The sequence below is a fragment of the Lepus europaeus genome, chromosome 9 (genome assembly GCF_033115175.1).
Source record: "Lepus europaeus isolate LE1 chromosome 9, mLepTim1.pri, whole genome shotgun sequence".
In the NCBI taxonomy this organism is placed as follows: domain Eukaryota; kingdom Metazoa; phylum Chordata; class Mammalia; order Lagomorpha; family Leporidae; genus Lepus; species Lepus europaeus.
In genome coordinates, this window is record NC_084835.1 from 79,573,800 (window position 1) to 79,593,009 (window position 19,210).

The 19,210-nt window shown below is 38.3% G+C and overlaps 1 protein-coding gene across 1 annotated transcript in view; it reads left to right on the top strand.

The window, feature by feature from the left end:
• The first annotated feature begins 3,576 nt into the window (after positions 1–3,576).
• Positions 3,577–19,210, top strand: part of DSG4 (desmoglein 4) — a 34,407-nt gene continuing 18,773 nt past the window's right edge. Inside the window, 9 exon segments of the mRNA XM_062200023.1 lie at positions 3,577–3,654; positions 4,494–4,583; positions 9,003–9,038; positions 9,815–9,946; positions 12,540–12,695; positions 13,326–13,470; positions 15,212–15,378; positions 15,996–16,130; positions 16,987–17,172. Coding sequence (XP_062056007.1) covers positions 3,577–3,654; positions 4,494–4,583; positions 9,003–9,038; positions 9,815–9,946; positions 12,540–12,695; positions 13,326–13,470; positions 15,212–15,378; positions 15,996–16,130; positions 16,987–17,172 — 1,125 coding nt within the window.

Sequence of the window (19,210 nt, forward strand, 5' to 3'; positions counted from 1 at the left end):
TTGCTTTCTGTGCAGGCATGTTTTATGGTAATATTATTTAATTGAACAGTTAATTCTTCTCCTTGATCTTGAAAGAGTATTGTGTTTTAGCTTCTCAGGCTCTGTTTTTGGCTGCATTTATTGATTCTCCTTCGTAACCTTAGTAGTTCTGATACTTATTTCCTTCCTACTTCTCACTGGTACTATTAGAGTAGTTGTGTTTGACATATCATAGTCGCGTTGATAGACTTAAGCACTTATGCATTTCTAAAATGTCCTTTAAGACATCAATTAATAATATCTGGAAGTGGGAAATAGATTATTTCCAGATTGAAGCAAATATAAGTTCTAGGATAATGAATATAATATTTTAGATATTATAGGAAAATACGCATAGGCGTGACTACTTGTCTTTAATTTCCTGAACTCTGCCCCTTTTTCATTAACTAAATCAAAGACTCTCTGGGGCATCATTGCAGCCTATACTAATGAGGGTGTGGCGTCCTCTCAGAGACTTAGGGTACTTTGTGTCAGCTATGTCTTAACCACAGAGAGTGCTTTGAACAAAGCTTTGACTGACTTAGCCAATAAAAGGTATGCAAAATCCTAGGTTCCAGCAGGGTGTTTCATTTTATCACACGAATCTTTGGCATTTTCTTCCTAAGGATGTTCATCATGTTCTGCTATAAAATGGAGGTAGATGGTAAGGTACAGTCAATACTTAAGTGAGACTTAGATGTCCAAGTTTTGAGTCACAGCCCCCTTTCAACGCATCTGTGTGACTCTGGCAACAGCACCCAACTGCTCTGGACTTTATTATAACCCATGGGAGATTGTGTAGTTAGACATGATGTCACTATGATTTTTTCCACTGTAGAAATTCTATAATTCCATATTTATCTCTACTGAATAATTACACAGTAGAAGTTCATGCCTGGATCATGAATATTGTTTTCATAATTTGGCTGGATAATAATTATTTATGTATTATTATGGATTTATGAATTTTAGTAGGAAGGAATTATTTACAAAGGAATAGTTATTAGCTGAATAAGGCCTGTATTTTATTCAGTTGATAAGATCATAAAACAAGCTTTTAACAGATAATTTTTGTCCACAGATGGTGACCTTTTATGCTACATAGAAGTAAACATTCCATTTAATTATTCCGAATCTTGGAAAGTAAAGAACATAGCTGGTTGACTACGTAGGTTTTTTTTTTTTATCATGTTAAGCTGAAAGCAGGCATCAAATTAAAAAATATATTTAGAATGAAGCCAGCCACTTAACAATTCAGCTCTCAGACAAAACTATTCTAACACATGGAACAGAAATTTGTTTTTATTTTCAAGTAAATTTTCAGAAATGAAATGATGGAGAGCAAGAGTAACTTACCTTATTTGCTTTTTAACAGAATACCTAGTAGCGTTAAGTGATTGGTTTCAGTACTACTTACTATAGAAAGTAGCAATGTCCTCATCACCCTAAACATTACATGGAACAAGTCTCACCTCATTGTTTTTTATTGACATAATCAACTAAGGAATTACTATACATATTTTAAGACAAGTGAAAAAATTTATATTTTTGCTTTCAAATTCCTGTTCAGCCCATAGTGGGAATTTTACCCAGGAAACGTTTTCTATTCCAAAAGATATCAGCTATCAGTACCATGCCATAATCTATAACTTTATTATAGTGTTCTCAATAATATCTACCCATAGAATTGTAAGAGAAAAATCTTGCCTTGAAAGTATGTTATAATTCTTGAGATTTGTGATGTTTTTCTTTTTTGTGATGTTTTTCCTTTTTTTTTTTTTTTTTTTAAATAAAAGGTACTTCTCTTTCTTAGAACTTCTGGACCCTGAATACCTAGTCCAATATCTCTTTTCTCATTTTAAGTATCTGGGGTCGAGTTCCTTCCAGAGCAATGAAACCGTTGTTTGAGCAGCAGTGATGTTTCCCTCTCTTTCCCAATGAGAAATTCCTCATTGATGGACAGCGTCTGGGATGACAGGGTGTGTGACAAGGGTGACTAGAGTGAAACCCTCACATATTACTTGTATGGGAAATGTTTGCCCTTCCTTTCCACAGAGAAAATTACACACCTTACAAACTGAAATGCTATTACTTGATATACCCTCAATTATAAACAAAAGTGGTATAATTAGGCTTGAACTTGGCATGTCTACTAGACCCTGGGTTGGATGGCAACTGCTTTACTCAATCATCTTGTAAGTATTATTCAGGAGAGAACTACTTATTAATAAGTTGGTCCTAGGTATGCAAATGTCTTCAAAACTGACTTCAAAAAGATAAGTCATAGAGATAAAAACAGCCTTCTTTAGTAGTTACTCCTTTAAAGACACTTGGCTTGTGAGAGAATAATGTGTTCTAATACTGCAGGAAGCACAGGGATGTTAGCTTACTAAAAATATCATATTCTGCCCAGGAGGGAAAAAAGGCCCAGAAAAATTTCTGTCATCCACTGGAGGTTAGATTTCCCCTGGAATATAGACATCGTAACTGGCCAGACAGAAAACACTGCCTGTCATGTATTTTGTCAATGAAAAATTTTCAGTGAATGAAAGGTAATTTCTTAGTTACCTTTCATTAAGTCACTTGACCTTATTTCCCAGCTACATGGTTGATGGCCTTCAGCATTAGCTTGAGTGTTTCAAATAGAGAAAATAAGGAGTTGGTCTCTGGGTTAGGCCTGTCATTGTGCTGCCATTTCATCACCTTACACTAACAAAATATTTTACACTTAACAGAGTGATTTCAGCATATTATAAAAATCCTAAAAGGTAAATAGAAATAAAAATAATTTTAGAAATTAAAAATGTCCAGGGGAGAAATGAATCAGCCTATAATTGGGTAGTCAGGATTCAAATCCAATCCAAGATCAAAATTCTTTCCACTTAGTCAGAATTGACTCCCTTTCCCATTTCAAACAACTCCTATCCTAACCATGCTTCAGTTATAATGTCTGATACAGTCCAATGTCTTTCTCGTTTACCTGCTTGCTTCCTCTATTAGTATGTGGTCCCTTCCAGGCAGAAATTCAGTGTGTGCAGTTAACATAAACACAAAAGGGGGCTTCAGAAAGTTCATGGAGAAATGGAATTAAAACACAATGCCAGTGTCAATGAAATATCCGGATCAGGTTACTTCCATTGATTTAAGTTATTATTAGGACATCCAAGGAAAAGAGAAGACAGGAAACTCTCCCATCAGTCAGGCCTACAGAGACTGTAACACAGAACACCACACACCTCTCCAGGTTATTATTGCTCCCTCCATAGCAGGTGTCTCCGACCCACTTTCATAGAGCTTCATCATTGTGGCAACAGAGTCAGTCATCTTCATGCTGTGTGGGGTGGGGGGTCTCCTGGCCAGGCTGTCAGGTCAGGTCCTATCAGAGAATGATGCCTGGCCTGCACATGCTCAGAAAAGGTGACTTGCATAGGCAAAAGAATCTCTACAATTATCTGGGTGCATACTATGATTCTTCACAATTTAATTGGGGTTCAGCCAGTGATGATATTTGTGCACTGTTGGAAGACGGTGTCATTTCATGCTTCTTCCAAAGCACCCATGGACAGGTGTTTCCTAAAACTGAGGGATCCTGAAAGAGCTCGTGATTCCCTGGAGTCTGAGAGTTATACCAGGCGAGTACCTTCAGGGAGACCTGGCCGTAGAGAGATGGGCTTGGCTTCGGTTGTTAGGAGAGCCCACTGAACAGGGACCAGAACCACCAGAAGTGCACCAGAGAGGCCTACACCAGACACAACATAAATCCTGCCAGATGAGACCATGGTATTTGGCATTGCGACAGCTCTGGCCTAAAATATAAAAATGTCAGGGATAGAGAAAAGATGAGAAGGTGCCTAGGGCTACCTTGGATCCATGCTATCTTTAGTTGGGTTGAGCTCTTTGGAGAAAACAAAAGTAAGTAAAATGAACTCAGAACACTTTCTTTATGCCTTTAAGTTAAAAAGAAATCTGGTTAATGGGGCTAATTTCAAGTATTTACAAATGATTAACTAGATTTATGAATGCCATCCCAACACCCCATAAAGCAGAGAAAGAAACTCTTCTTTCACTCTTCTGCTCTCTTTACAAATCTATTGAGTGCTTGCCATGCCCATCCCCTTCACATGTGATTCTGTACAGATCAGAGCTAAATGCACACAGATGCTGGGGGATTTGTCCATAGTCACACTGCTGGTAAACAACGAAGCTAAGATACACTCAGGTCTTCTGCTTCCAAGTCTGGAAGTCTGGAGAAGCTGTCTCTAAATCACACTGTTTTATTATGAAGCCAAACTATAACATCCACTACAGAATATGAATTATTTGACATTAAAATGTACACTGACTTAAGACACTTGATACTAGCATAATTGTTACAACAACAATCATCTTCAAATTGGAGCACATGCTTCACAGAAATAAATGAGCTCTCTAAGGGGTACCAGTGTACAGATTATCTTACAGAAATCATTTTCCAGGTCATCCACCTCCAATACATACAACAAGGGGACTTCAAAAAAGTTTGTGGAAAGTGGAATCAAATTGTGTCTTTGTCATACATATTTTAAGTTTCCTGGTGTGTGTGTACTTTCTTTCCTTTAATCCATCTACTTAAATATGCACTTGAACTTGAGGGATCAACCTGGTTCTCCTCTTCCAAAGCCCCTTACAAAAACTCACAGCTCTTGTCCATGGCAAATATTACCATATTGCACCACAGTAGATGGCAAACCATCCAAGGCAGTAAATGAAAGTGTGATTCAAAGTATTGATGACAGTATTAACTCTGAAACTCTTAATGAATCTTTCTACAAGTCATGTGGGTTTTCAATTATTTGTTCTCAACAAAATTAAAGGAAGTAATACAGTTATCCCAAAAAAAATCTTTCAAATAATTTTTAATGATAGGTTGCTCTGTAGATTTGGGTCATAAAATTCAGAATAAGTTGAAAACATTTAATGACTCTGCTAAAAAAACATTGTCCAACATAATCTACCTATTAACATGAAGAATTTTCCTTTATACTTAAATTGAAAGGCAAAACCAAACAAAATAGACTTGATGTTAGAATGTAATTATAATATGTAATATTCATTCATAAACTGATTTTTTGAATTTCATTCATCTCTTTGCATTTCAGATACTTTTTCTTTCAATATTTAATTATATTGCACCAAAATTTCCACATGTGTAGGTTGTTTGCTCAATTGTACTGATCATTATACTAACAAAGCTAATCTAACTCTGAAGAAATTTTTTTAACACTTAGAATGTTATAATTATTGAAATTCCAATAAAATAAAATTTTACATCATACACATATTTTTGTTACCGAGTATGATAGACTGACCAACATATGTCTTAAAATGTATTGAAATATAATTGAAGCTAAAAATGTAATTGTATCATTTTTTAAAAAATTTTATGATTATACAAGCAAAAACTTTTTAACACAACCGAAAGATAACATTAGGAGATATCAGTACAAATACTGATATTTACCTGGAGCCAGGTGCCACAATTATATGATACCAAATGAAAGTAAAATCACAACAATTTGATCAAACATCAGGTGATTCAAAAGAAGCTTTAGGGGCTACTGTGTGACCCCTGCCATCCATATGGGAGACCCACTTGGGGTTCCAGGCTCTTGGGGTCTTCCTGGCTCAGTCCCAGCCCTTGCATTCATTTGGAGAGTGAACCAGCGGATGGAAAATCTCTTTCTTGCTCTTTCTCACCCTCTCTCCCCCACCGCTTCTGTAACTCTGCCTTTCAAATAAATAAATAAAGTCTTTTTTAAAAAGAAGCTTTAGATATCAATAAAATAAAATAATCAGAACTCTCAACAGCATAGACACAATATTAACCTGGCAAGTGTTGTAAGCTGGCAGAAACCATAACAAGAATGCATCCCATTAAAACTGAAAATTACCCACCACATCTCTGATGAGATTATGAGCAGAACCCCAGCTAGGACTCATTCTCACTGCTTTCAAGTTAAAATTAGTTTATTGGGTTGATTACAGCTCTGAGATGCAGAGGTGTGGCTTATCCTCCCTGTGCTGGTTCGGGTAAGCAATCTGAGGAAACTACTGTGGCTCTTGTCAGGCCTAAAGCAATGTCAGGAAGAAAGGAACAAGTGGAAGAGACTTTCAGGAAGAGAGGGGGTGGAAGGAGAGTATTGAAGGAGGAAAGAGAGACAGGTGGAGCCCAGGGTGAAGAGGAGACTGGTTAATAAGGTGCTCATGTGCTGAGCTCACCAACCTTCTGCATTCCCCGGGGTGGAGCCTCCACTCGAGGTGCCTGGGAACCGCCTATGGAAGTTTAGTCTGCAGTGCTAACTGCAGAATGCATGGGTTCTCAGTTAACCTGAGGCCCCAGTGACCTGAATGAGACAGCAGCTATTAAAGTAATGCATCAGGCATCTAACAACTGTGCATCTGCGTGTATTAATTGGCCTGGACCTTTAACACAATGATCATTGAGCTCAAAAATTGCATGTGTGGTTCCTTTTCAGTTAAAAAATTACAATCTATGTAAGTAGGTGTTGTGAAGAAAAAGTCTGGGGAAAAGAATGTGTCCGCCTGAAGGTAGTGAGATTCTGAGTGATGCTTACTTTTTCTTTTACTTTCCAAAATCATCTGCTTTTCTAACAGCAAAATAAATATATAACTCCAAAAAGGCAATATTTGTTATAAAACAAAACATTCTATATGAATGAGTAAGATCATCTTCTATCAAATTTTTATCATTTCCGGGTTTGGACATTTCACTGATGCCTAAAAAAACCTACACATGAAGAAGAGAACGAGTTAAAAAGAGAGGCAGGCATTCTGTATGGTGGTGAAGACAGTCTCCTCCAGCCCCTCCCCTTCCTGCTCACCCCAACTCAACAAATCTGTGGAGCAGGCATGTGCATATGTTTCTGCCAATTACACCCCAGAATGCTTTTCTGTCTTCACTTAATTCCTCTGAACTTCTGTTCCAGAGGAAGAAATATTCTTTCTCATTGTCGACTCCAACTCATTATTCCTGAACTTATGAATCAGTTATTCCCACTCTTTTTTTCATATTTACTTATTTATTTGAAAGAGTCGCAGAGAGAGAGAGAGAGGGAGAGACAGAGAGAGTTCTTTCATCTGCTGGTTCATTTCCCCAAGTGACCACATAGTCAGGCCTGGGCCCAGATGAAGCCAGGAGCCTGGAACTCCATCTGGGTCTCCCAGCTGGGTGCAGGGTCCCAAGCACTTGGGTCATCTTCTGCCGCTTTCCCAGGCACATTAGCAGGGAGCTGGACTGATTAGTAGTGAAGTAACTGGGACAAGAACAGGCACCTACATGGGATGCTGGTGTCCCAGGCAGCAACTTAACCCCCTGCACCACAACACAGGCCCCGTTCCTACTCCCTCTTAATCTATTAACCACTCCTTGATTTCCCTCCTCTTCACCCCTCCTTCTGTCTTCTCCTCCCTCTATCACTCTTTCTTCAGAAAACCCTTTTCCTTATGCTGTGGATTCAATGTTTGGTCATGATTTCCCAGCCAAAGAAAATATGCCCCCATCTAATTAACCCCATTGAACTGTGTTATACCTTTCTTATTTCTTTTAGCACTTAATTTAAAAAATGCAATTGTTTGTTATGTCTACTTCCTCCATAAGTCATTCACAATGACTACCTGCTTTAAGGTTCTGTAACCTCCCCAGTTCTCATTCTCCTTGACCACACATAAACCATTAGCTATTCCTTCCTTGTCTAACTTCACAGCACTGCTCTCCATTCTGCCTCCTTTGTGAAAACTTCCTCCACCTCCTTATCACTTCTCCTTTCTAGGATCTGCTTCCTTTCCAACCCCCACCATACTGCTCATCGGTCTCACACTAACAGAATCTGCTCTGCACTCACAGGTGCCTCCACCTGAGGGTCCCTCTCTATTCTCTGAGTCTGCCAGAGCCCCCTGCTTTTAGGTCTCCTCTTTCTTCTCCTGCACAAATCTAAGCATTTCATACAAGATTCTGTCCTGTGCTTACTTCATTTGTCTTCTTAAATAGTGTCATTTATAATTCTCATTTCCTCCAGCTTCAACTAATGTGACTAGCTTGAAAAAATATTCAATTGCAAACATTAGGAGTACATTGAAAACAAATAAATCAAACTTAAGTCATCATTCCCCTACAGTGATATACTCCTGCTGAAGTTTCTGTTTCTTTGAATAGCTCTTCCATTCTCCCAGAAAGCCACGTTCAAATCACCAGAATTGTTTTAGCATCAGTTCTTTGGTAATCTCTCTCCTCCAGCACCACTTTAGCACACATGTTTGTGTTCTGATTCATCTTGCCTAAGTAATGGCTAATCCCTAAGTGTTTCAGCTTCAAGTGCCTCCCTATGTAGTCGTCCCTTCATATCAATGACATGTCTTCAAGTCCGAATTTTCATCACTCCCAGTCTCTACCCCATAAAACCCAAACTCCTGAGCCAGATCTATAAAGCACTCACCATCTGCCCCCAGAATGGGCATGCCAAACCTTCTCCTCTACCTTCTGGCTATGATAGTACTTGCCATTTCTATATCATCCTTTAAAACTCCCTGCCTTTCTGCCCTTTCTTCTCTATGGATTCCTCTTGTGGAAACAGCTTCCTCCAGTAGAGCCTTTTCAAATTTCTCTTCTCTTAGGAAGCCTTCCCCAAACCCACTTTGATAACTTGGGATGTCTGCTCCACCCTCCCACTGGGCTTCTAAGTGCCTCAGTCATAGCACAAATCCTGACCTGGCTTGCTCTAGAGTTATGTCTATGTTACTTGAAAATTAAAAAGAATTTGGAGGGCAAAAGTCTGTCTTACTCATTTTTAGTTACCCATGCTTATTCCATATTATTAACTAAATAAATATTGAAAAAATTATCTAAGAAAGGTATCATGTTAAGGTTTTAATAACACTGCTTCCTCTGATTATGAGAATTTATACTAATGTTGTGTTTTCCATAACAGGTAGTCCTGGAATTAAACAGTGAATTTATTGTTGAGGTAATGTACAACAAGAATATTTCTCTATTTAAATTTAATAGACAAATGGATTTCGTAGTAAATCAAATATTAAAGATCATAATATTTCAAATTGTAATCATCCAAATGAAAGAGGAAGAATTTTGTCAAAAAGAAATAACAATGGTAAAAATCTGTATTTCCCAATTGCTGTGCTTTTAAGGTGGGGTATAGGACAGCTCAATATCTTAGTAGCTGCTGCTTATCAAATCATGCTAATCACTTACTGACATGTTTCTCAGGTTGTAACAGAGCAGAGAAAGCAAGAAATGCTTCAGAGCAGAAGAGGCGCTTTAGACACATCAGCAAGAAAGAGAACTGACAGGGCTGTCAAAGAGAGAAAGATGCAAAACAATTTTAAAATGTGATCACAGCTAAAGAGATCAACATTTAGAATAAGACTCCTAATGATGGGGGTTAACTTTATTATAGTATTTAAATTGTCATTATGATCACCTCAAATCATTACAGAAAATGAAATTATTTTTCTAATCTCTGTTAATAAAATAGGAATGATAGGCCACATTTCAGGATGTATCAAAAGAGAAGAAAAAGTAGAATGCATTGATTCTTGAAAGGATATCCTCCATTCACATGCGATTTCTTCTTCTCTAAGAGTGGCAATTACATGGAGCCTTTACTTAAATAAATATGAATCACTTATGTCTCAATAAGACAATAAGAACATTGAGACTTACAAAAATATATGTGAATGTGTATATGTGTATGCATGTATACAAACATTATTTTTGCATCAGGTAAAGGAATTAGACATTGAAAATGGCACCACAAAATGGCAAACTGTCAGAAGACAGAAGCGAGAGTGGATCAAGTTTGCTGCCGCCTGCAGAGAGGGAGAGGACAACTCCAAGAGGAACCCGATTGCCAGAGTAAGTGATGAAACAAGCAGGAGTATCCTGAGCTGATAACAAGTGCTTTTGCAGGACAGGAAAACTCTGAAGTACTTCCAGGACTTGCAGTCTTTGTGGCTCCATAGTGACTTAAGAAAATGGGCAATGTGGCCGTTTGTTCTGTTGCTGAGCCTCTTCTGAATTATCATAGGCTGGAGGGTGATGGAGAGCAGAGGCTCCAAGGCAAGAGATCCTAGGAAGGAAGACTTGGATCTCCAGCACAACTGGGCTTTGTCCATTTGTGTTCTGTTCATTATTGCTCCTGTTTGTTATAGGAAATTTATCCACATAGCAATAGTCTAAAGATTAACTTACAGAAAGTCGCAAGTTTACATTAGTCTAATTCACTCCAAGAAAGTGAAGATGGTTTCAGAAGTTCCCACCAGATCTCATCTAGGAGAGTCTTAAAAGGCCTTCACAAAAATGGCTACCAAAAAGGAAGGCAAGTGAAAGGAAGGATGTGGTATAAACTGACCCATGAAGGAGAGATCCACATAAGCAGATTCAGGAGCTCTTCCTGGGTGTCTTGGCATTGGGTCACCATTGAAATCAACGGTAGCATAATCAGCCAGAACTCCATCCCTGTGGCTTTGCAGCAAAAATATAGTAGCATCAGCCATGATGCTACAGACCTCACCTCATTCAAGAAAAGAGACTCATTCTCTCTCAGAAGTTTTCAGATTTGGGAGAAGTTTTTTTTTTTTTTTAATTTTTTTTAACTTTTATTTAATGAATATAAATTTCCAGTGTACAGCTTATGGATTACAATGGCTTCCCCCTCCCATAACTTCCCTCCCACCCACAACCCTCCCCTCTCCCGCTCCCACTCCCCTTCCGTTCACATCAAGATTCATTTTCAATTCTCTTTATATACAGAAGATCAGTTTAGTATAAAGATTTCAACAGTTTGCACCCACATAGAAACACAAAGTGAAACATACTGTTTGAGTACTAGTTATAGCATTAAATCACAATGTACAGCACATTAAGGACAGAGATCCCACATGAGGAGCAAGTGCACAGTGGCTCTTGTTGTTGACCCAACAAATTGACACTCTAGTTTATGGTGCCAGTAACCACCCTAGGCTGTCGTCATGAGTTGCCAAGGCTATGGAAGCCTTCCAAGTTTGCCGACTCTGATCATATTTAGACAAGGTCATAAAAGACAGGGTGAGGATAGTAACCAATGATCCTAAGAGTGGCATTTACCAGGTTTGAACAATTATACAGCATTAAGTGGGGAAGAGGACCATCAGTACACACAGGTTGGGAGTAGAGCCATTGGTGGTAGAGTAGAGGTTATGATCACAAAGGAATGAGGCCCAAGTGTGCTAGACAGGGTCTAGAACAAAGGACAGAGTCATTATTAGATGTGCTAAGAAAGGTGCTGTCTAAGCTACAATTAAGTTTTCTGATTGAGAGGCAAATAGAACCTCACAGAAGGGGCTTGATAATAATCTGGTGGGCTTTAGGCCTTGTAAGTTAAGAGGCCCAGACCTATCTATCTCTTCACATGGGGTATATCCTAAGGGAGGTGTGAACCTCCTAGGGGAAGGCACTCTGTTGACTTTCATTACTTGGCTGGCCTGGGAGGAGAGCTGGCCAGGTAAAGGCAGGTGGCATCTCTAACAAGCAATTTACAGTTCTGCCTGCAATGTTGCTGACCCTACTTGGCCATCCCCTCAGCTGCAGTGGTCACTTTGGAAGTTGGGCTGAGTGAAGGGCTTTTCAGCTTAGAGCCAATAAGATCTGTGGCTCTGACCTGGGCATCCTTCGACTTGGGAGAAGTTTTTAAAATTATTTTCATTCAACTCATTGTTTTATGTTATTGCACTTAAATTGCATATTCTTTTCTTCTATATAAAGATCTTCAGAGTTGAGCTAACCAAAGTTGTATTTCCTGCTGCCAGTATTTAATTGTAGATGTTTTAGTAATAAATTAAATTATTTAACAGATTTTTTTCCATCTTTAGGATGTAGATGGCATTTCTTTACATCCAATAGATAAAAAACTATTAAAACAAAATCTATATGGCACAATATTTGCTATAAAATCTACTTGACAGAAGAGAACTACTACAGACTTAAATTTATAAAACTATTGCCAATTTCTCTAAACATTATATCTCTTATGATTTTATTAACTTATCAACTATTCTGATTAAATCTGAAACTCAAGTCTAGTTGTTAATACAAGATATTTTTTAAAAAAGTAAACATTGTGATTTCAGTAAAATTCTCTATGTGCCAAAAAATTCTGAGACTTGAGTAATGTATTGTTAATAATAAGAAGTCTTGCATCAATTACATATGTGCCATATGTACATGGCCTTTAGACTGGAGCTGGATATATATTACAATCACATAACAAGTCTATGAGATAATGTCAAATCCGCTATTACCTTGGAGAATTTCAATGAATTTTTCCAAAGTCACACAAGACTAAGTCATGGCACTGAATTTCAGTCCAAAGCATTCTGGCTACAAAATCACTTTCCTCCTTATTCCATTTTACCTTGAAGGTCGTGATTTGCTGCAGAACAAATCACAGTGCTAGCCATTTTGCTTACAGATCCGATCTGACTGTGAAGTGAACCAGAAGATTACATACCGCATTTCCGGAGCAGGGATCGACCGACCACCTTACGGGGTGTTCACCATTAACCCTCGCACAGGAGAAATTAACATCACTTCAGTGGTGGACAGAGAGATAACCCCACTTTTCCTGGTAAGTCATAGCAGTGTATTTTCATTTACATGTGTTTTTTCTTTTCTTTTTTAAAAAAATAATCTCAGGACAGTGGCTTATTTCTATTATTTATTAGAAAGGCAGAGTAACAGAGAAAGAGCTTCCATCTGTTGGTTCACTCCTCAAATGGCTGCAACAGCCCACGCTGGGCCAGGCTAAAGCCAGGAACCGGGACCTCCATCCAGGTTCCTCACACTGAAGACAGAGGCCTAAGTTTTGGGCTGTCTTCTGCTGCCCTTTCCAAAAGTATTAGCGGGAAGCTGGATGGAAAGCGAAGTAGCCGGACTCAAACCAGAGTTCCAATATGGGATGCTGGAGTCGCAAGCAGCGGCTCAACCCTCTGTGCCACAACACTGGCCCCTGTGGCTTATTTTTGAGAAAGCACATCTTAAAGAAAGAATGTGGAAACATAAATTTATAGTTCAGGATTCTGTAGCGTGTTGCAGAAGCATGGGATCCAGCGATCTGATTATATTTAAATTACTACTCTAATATAGTAAGAGTCTACTGGACTGGTTGTTTCTTTGCATGTTTCCTCATGTATTTTCAAGCATGAGATTCCAATTTCCTTTGTTGGAGAAAGACTTATTTTTTTCAAACTTCCCACAGATCTATTGCCGGGCTCTAAATTCACGGGGTGAAGACCTGGAAAGACCTCTGGAGCTCAGAGTCAAAGTGATGGACATAAATGATAACGCTCCAGTTTTTACACAAAATGTGTACATGGCCAGCATTGAAGAAAACAGTGAAGCCAGTGAGTACAATGACCTCCTTCTCACTGTGTTGTGTCTGCTTCTTTGGGTCAAAAGCTCTAGATGGTTGAAATATAGGCCATCTCAAAATCAGAAAAAAAGTAAAAGTTGTATTTTGAATAGCCCCTGCCAATTTTTACCGACAACTGAGATAGAATAAAAAGTCATTTCTAAGATGCTAACCATCCTCTTATTTGTGGAAGATTGATATCCCAGTGACTTAGCGCCTTCCTCAGAGATTGTTACAGGCCCCTCAGTCACTTAACCCAAGCAAGTAAACTGAGGAAGAAACCATGAATGCTAAAATGAATAAATAAACGTGTGGCTCTGTTCTGATCTGGTCCTCAAAATTCCTGGCTGAATGAGTGGTGGTGCTGCATCACTGTACCCATCAACTCCATCCTGAGAGTGACCTCCGACTTCACAATCTCACCATCAGATTGCTTTACCTTCCCTTGAGTTGTCTCTTCTCCCTGTCCCGCTTAGATCCACTCCCCATTCTAATGCCCTTCTGTCATTCCCGCTTTATACAAGTGATTCTGAACTTCTTCCCTTTCTCCTCGCATGCTTCTCCCATGTTGTTACTTTAGTCAGTCACCAACCCCTTGTCTTCTGCCTCTTTCTTCTTCCATCTTCTGATTTCACCTGTCCTTTCAAATCTTCCCATGCCTACCCATATAGCTCTGAGTACATTTAGGGTAAAATAATAAAAGAGAAATAGATTTCAGAAGAAAATCAGATGAACACAAAATGTTTTTGAGCATAGGAATGGAGGACACAGAGAGCAGGGGAAAGTTGTTGGAGACAAAACAGGAACAGGCTTTGACCCTCACGGATGTCTCCAGGACACCCTAAGGGAAAGAAGAAAAGAGGAAAACCCACCACCAAGGCCCCTGGTGCTGGGAGCAGCTTTGTCCTTGCCTCCTCGTATGAAGAAACGGCTGCAGGGCCAGGGCACACTCTTACAAATCATGGATTCCATGCATCCTTGTCTCTTTCTGCTCAAAGACTCTGGTTCTCTGGTGTAGGACTTTGTACTTTGAGGCCTGGCTGGGAATCAAAATAACCTCAGGGACCAGGCAGCTCTGGAAAATCTGTCCTGGGGACTTGATGTCGTTAGGGATTGGCCTAGGATGCCTTCTTTGTCCTTATGAATAATTAAGAACTTCTTGTATGTACACGGACAAATCTTTTCAAAAACTATATAGTTTTGACTGTTGAGGAAAGTACTGATATCTTCCAATGCACCAAATTATAATTCTGCTTTCTGGATGAGTGATAATAAAAAAATATAGGTGCTCAACAAACAACTACAACATTGAACATAATTAAGTTATAATCTTTCTTAACTAAGCATTTTAAAATAATTTCACAAGACCATGGCAAAACCAAAGCTGACAAAATCGGTTTCTCCAGCTTCAGCTTTCTGGTAGTCCCATGAACTTCTTTTTTGTAAATTAAAGACCACTGCATTTTGAGACCAATTTTCCAGGTGATCTTTATAAACAATAAGAGATTTTATAGATGTGATACTTCAGTACCTTATAAACAGCAAGAGGTTTTATAAAAGCAAATCACCATTATTTTTGAAATCATGGGTAAAATTGAAAGTTATAATAATATGTTTTCATGGAAAACAAACAGGGACAAATCAGGAGAAAGGCCCACCACTCTTCCTTCTGATATCTAGTAATTTTTTGAATTTATTCTAACAAAATCCCAACCACTCTCCACCATTTCCAGATTCACTGGTGGTAAAGTTAAGTGCCACAGATGCAGATGAAGACAATCATCTGAATTCCAAAATTGCCTACAAGATCATCTCTCAAGAGCCTGCAGGTGCACCAATGTTCATTCTGAACAGATACACTGGAGAAGTCCGCACGATGTCCAATTTCCTTGACAGAGAGGTACAGTCTTCTATTAATGAATGTTAAGAGACAAAGACTTCAGTTTTCAGAAGACAATGATGAAGGGTCCATGCATGCCTTTACTCCAATGTAAAGGAAGAAAGGAAAAATAGTTGAATCACTTTAAGGGGAACAGAAAGCTCAATTACATAAACTTCATTTAATGTGTTCACTTTTTTAATTTTTTAAAGATTTATTTATTTATTTGAAAGAATTACACAGAGAGAGAAGGAGAGGCAGAGAGAGAGAGAGAGAGGTCTTTCATCCACTGATTCACAAATGGAAGCGATGGCCAGAGCTGCGCTAATCCGAAGCCAGGAGCCAGGAGCCAAGAGCTTCTTCCAGGTTGCCCATGCTGGCACAGGGGCCCAAGAACTTGGGCCATCCTCTATTGCTTTCCCAGGCCATAGCAGAGAGCTGGATCAGCAGTGGAGCAGCCGGGGCTCGAACCAGCGCCCATATGGGATGCTGGCACTGCAGGAGGTGGCTTTACCCACTATGCCACAGCACCAGCCCAATGTGTTTACTTTTTAAAAGAGGGAAAAGACAGCATTGTAATGTCTTGGACTCTATTCAAGACAAGGCCTAAGTCTTATAATTCTTTTATCTTACTTAAGCAACACAGTATGTACAACCTGCTTGTGAGGGGCTCAGATCGGGATGGAGCTTCCGATGGACTCTCTTCAGAATGTGACTGCAGAATCAAGGTTTTAGATGTCAACGACAATTTCCCTGTCTTGGAGAAGACTTCGGTAAGTCTGTTAGCATCCTTTTCCATAACTGTCAGTATTCAGTTTGCTTTCCTGCTGGTTTGTGAACCTCATACTGTTACATGGTATGGATATCCCCAGCTCTGTTGTATAAACCTTGGAATTTCTTATGTATATTAGTATGTCCTAATAGTGTGTGTTTGACTCACTATTCCAAGCAAATCTTTGCTGTGAAAACAATGAACTATCCAAACCAAATGCTCTACATAGAAGAGTGCAAATGTTAATATAATTTGGAGAACGACAATACAACATTGCTATGTTTTTAGATGCTTCATGATATGCTGAGTTAATTCTCCCAGAGTCCCAAACACTTCCAACGTCCATCTTAATCTTCAGGCATTAAGAATCTAATCTAATATAGCAGGGCAAAATCAGGCCAAAATGCCTCCCATTTTGGCAAAAACACATTTGGTTAGACCACAGCAGTTCTCATTTCTTTCCAGGCAGTCTGTGGCTGCTTTAAGCCGCAACAAGAGATGAGAAGTCAAAATGCAGACCCTCTGAACCACAACGCCTAATGTATTTACTCTCTGACCCTTTACAGAAAAAGACAATCTGATCTCTTGTCTAATAGAATGGAGTAAAAAGAATCAAAAATAAACAAAAAACAAGTACCAATGTGACCTTAATTTCACTTGCAGCACAGAAAATCAGTTTCCTTATTTTATAATCATTTTATTCTTATATTTTTAATTAGATTGTGACATTTACTAATGCTACAAAAATCATTGACATAGTTTATTGCTTATAGTTTATTATAAATGATGATTATGTGTTAGTAAATATTCTCCTTTTGAAAAGCAATTGATTATAAAATTGATCTATGTCATTTTAGTATTCAGCAAGTATTGAAGAAAATTGTTTAACTTCAGAACTGATACGACTGCAAGCAATTGATCTTGATGAAGAAGGCACTGATAATTGGTTGGCAAAATATTCAATTCTCTCTGGAAATGATGGTGAATGGTTTGACATTCAAACAGACCCAAAGACGAATGAAGGCATTTTGAAAGTCGTCAAGGTACAATATGGGTTCTAATATTTTCTTGCAAAGTTTTAAGTGACTCTTAGAGACAGAATCAGCTTTCAAAAGAGTACACCATAAATTTGAATATTGCTTATGTTGACAAATACCCTAAGTATGCTACTATGTCATTCTAAACCTTCCAGCTCTATGACAGCAATGTATTACTAAGAAAAATAAGATGACTGTTTTGTCCACACAGTCTCCAATATCTAATTAAGAAGATAAAGCAAAAAGATCAAATCAGATAATGTAGGTGAGTTACCAATAACATAAACAGTGGCACAGGCATTATGACATGAAACATAATTCATTGCCAATTGGGCAAAATATGAAATAATTAATGCAATAAGAGAAAGGTAGATCCTTCTGATCCAGAATCATCTGAAAAGCTTTCATGCAGGAAATAAGGTCTAAGAAGAATCTTATATCTGAGTTTGCTAATGTGGGCAATGAAATGAGCAAACACACAGAGGTGAGAAAACGTAAAGCATGTTCAGGCCATGATGAGCAACCCTGGGCGACTGTAGCAGAGTATTTGGGTGGGAAAGCAATGAGAAACAACTATGAAGATGTTGTGCTGGAGTTAGTCTGCTGATACCTTGAATTCTGAACTATAGGGTCTGGCCATTTCCTACAGATTAGTTTCTCTTACTTTATTCCTTTGCTTCATGGCCAATGACAAAATCTAAAAGCTTATAAATTAAAAACAAAATCAAGATGGAACAATTGGTCTAATGGCTAAGATTCTTGCATCCCACATCAGAGTACCTGGATTTGACTCTTGACTCTGGCTCATGACTCGAGCTTTCTGCTAATTCAGATCCTGGGTGGTGCAGTGATGGTTCAAATAACTGGGTTCTTGTCATCCATGTCAGAGACCTGGATTGTGTTTTTGGCTCCCAACTCCGGCCTTGACCCAGATGCATCTGTTATAGCATTTGCAGAATGAGAGCTCACTCTCTCTCCCTCTCTCTGCCTCTCAAATAATTCTTAAAAACCCACACAAACCAATAGAATTCAAATGATCATGAATGAAAAAAGGAAAATTATCTTTTTCTCACAGGAATTCATTACTAACATAAACAACACTTATAACCAGGGAAACAGACACTGTCAAACACGTATATATTTAGTATGCAATGTGAATGTAATCAGTTAATTTTGTTACTACTTTTTCCTGTTAAAGTTGTTGTGAAATTCTTTCAGGTAGTTTATTACTAAAGCATTTACCCCTCACCTGGTGCAAACATGTGATTTATTCATTATTTCTCCCTTTCTTTTCTCCAATGACTGGAGCAATTTTCAAAGTGTTACTACTTTACCACCAAAGCACAACCATGTGCCCTGAAATGGTTTACTAAGAGATCATCACCAAACTTATGGAAACTACATACTTTTTAACATTATAATTCAAATAAACACACATTTTCACAATTCCATAATATACAAAAATCTTAAAGAATCCCCTATAGCTTTCAAGTTTGAGAAACATTGCTTTGGACAAAAGGTCAGCAAACCATGGCCCACAGATCAATCTGATCTGTTCTTCTGTTTTGCAAATAAAGTTTGCTGGGACATAGCCACATTTATTCATTTACATATTTCCTTTGACTGCTTCCACATTCCAATGACTGAGTTGAATACTTGAAACAGAAACTGTATATGACTACCAAAGCCTAAAATTCTTACTACCTGGCCCTAAACCAAAAAGTTTTTCAGCCACCACTTATAGATCAGGAAAAGCTTTTGGGTGCTTTTAAAAGTATCAAAATAACACTATGAGCTCAATTCTGGAAAGATTGATATTTTGAAAATAATTATATCAATCAAGTACTGAGGTACTAAAATCTGATGTAAGAAAATGACAGTAAAACTGGAAATGAAGAAATGTCAGAGTCACTGCCAAATACAACATAGATGGGAACAAAGGAACAACAGGTCACCTGTTAGCAAGCAAATTCTGAATATTTAGTCAAGTTTCTTTTCCAGGTATCAGAATTTTGTTCAACCTGACATCCTTGTTAAAAATCAA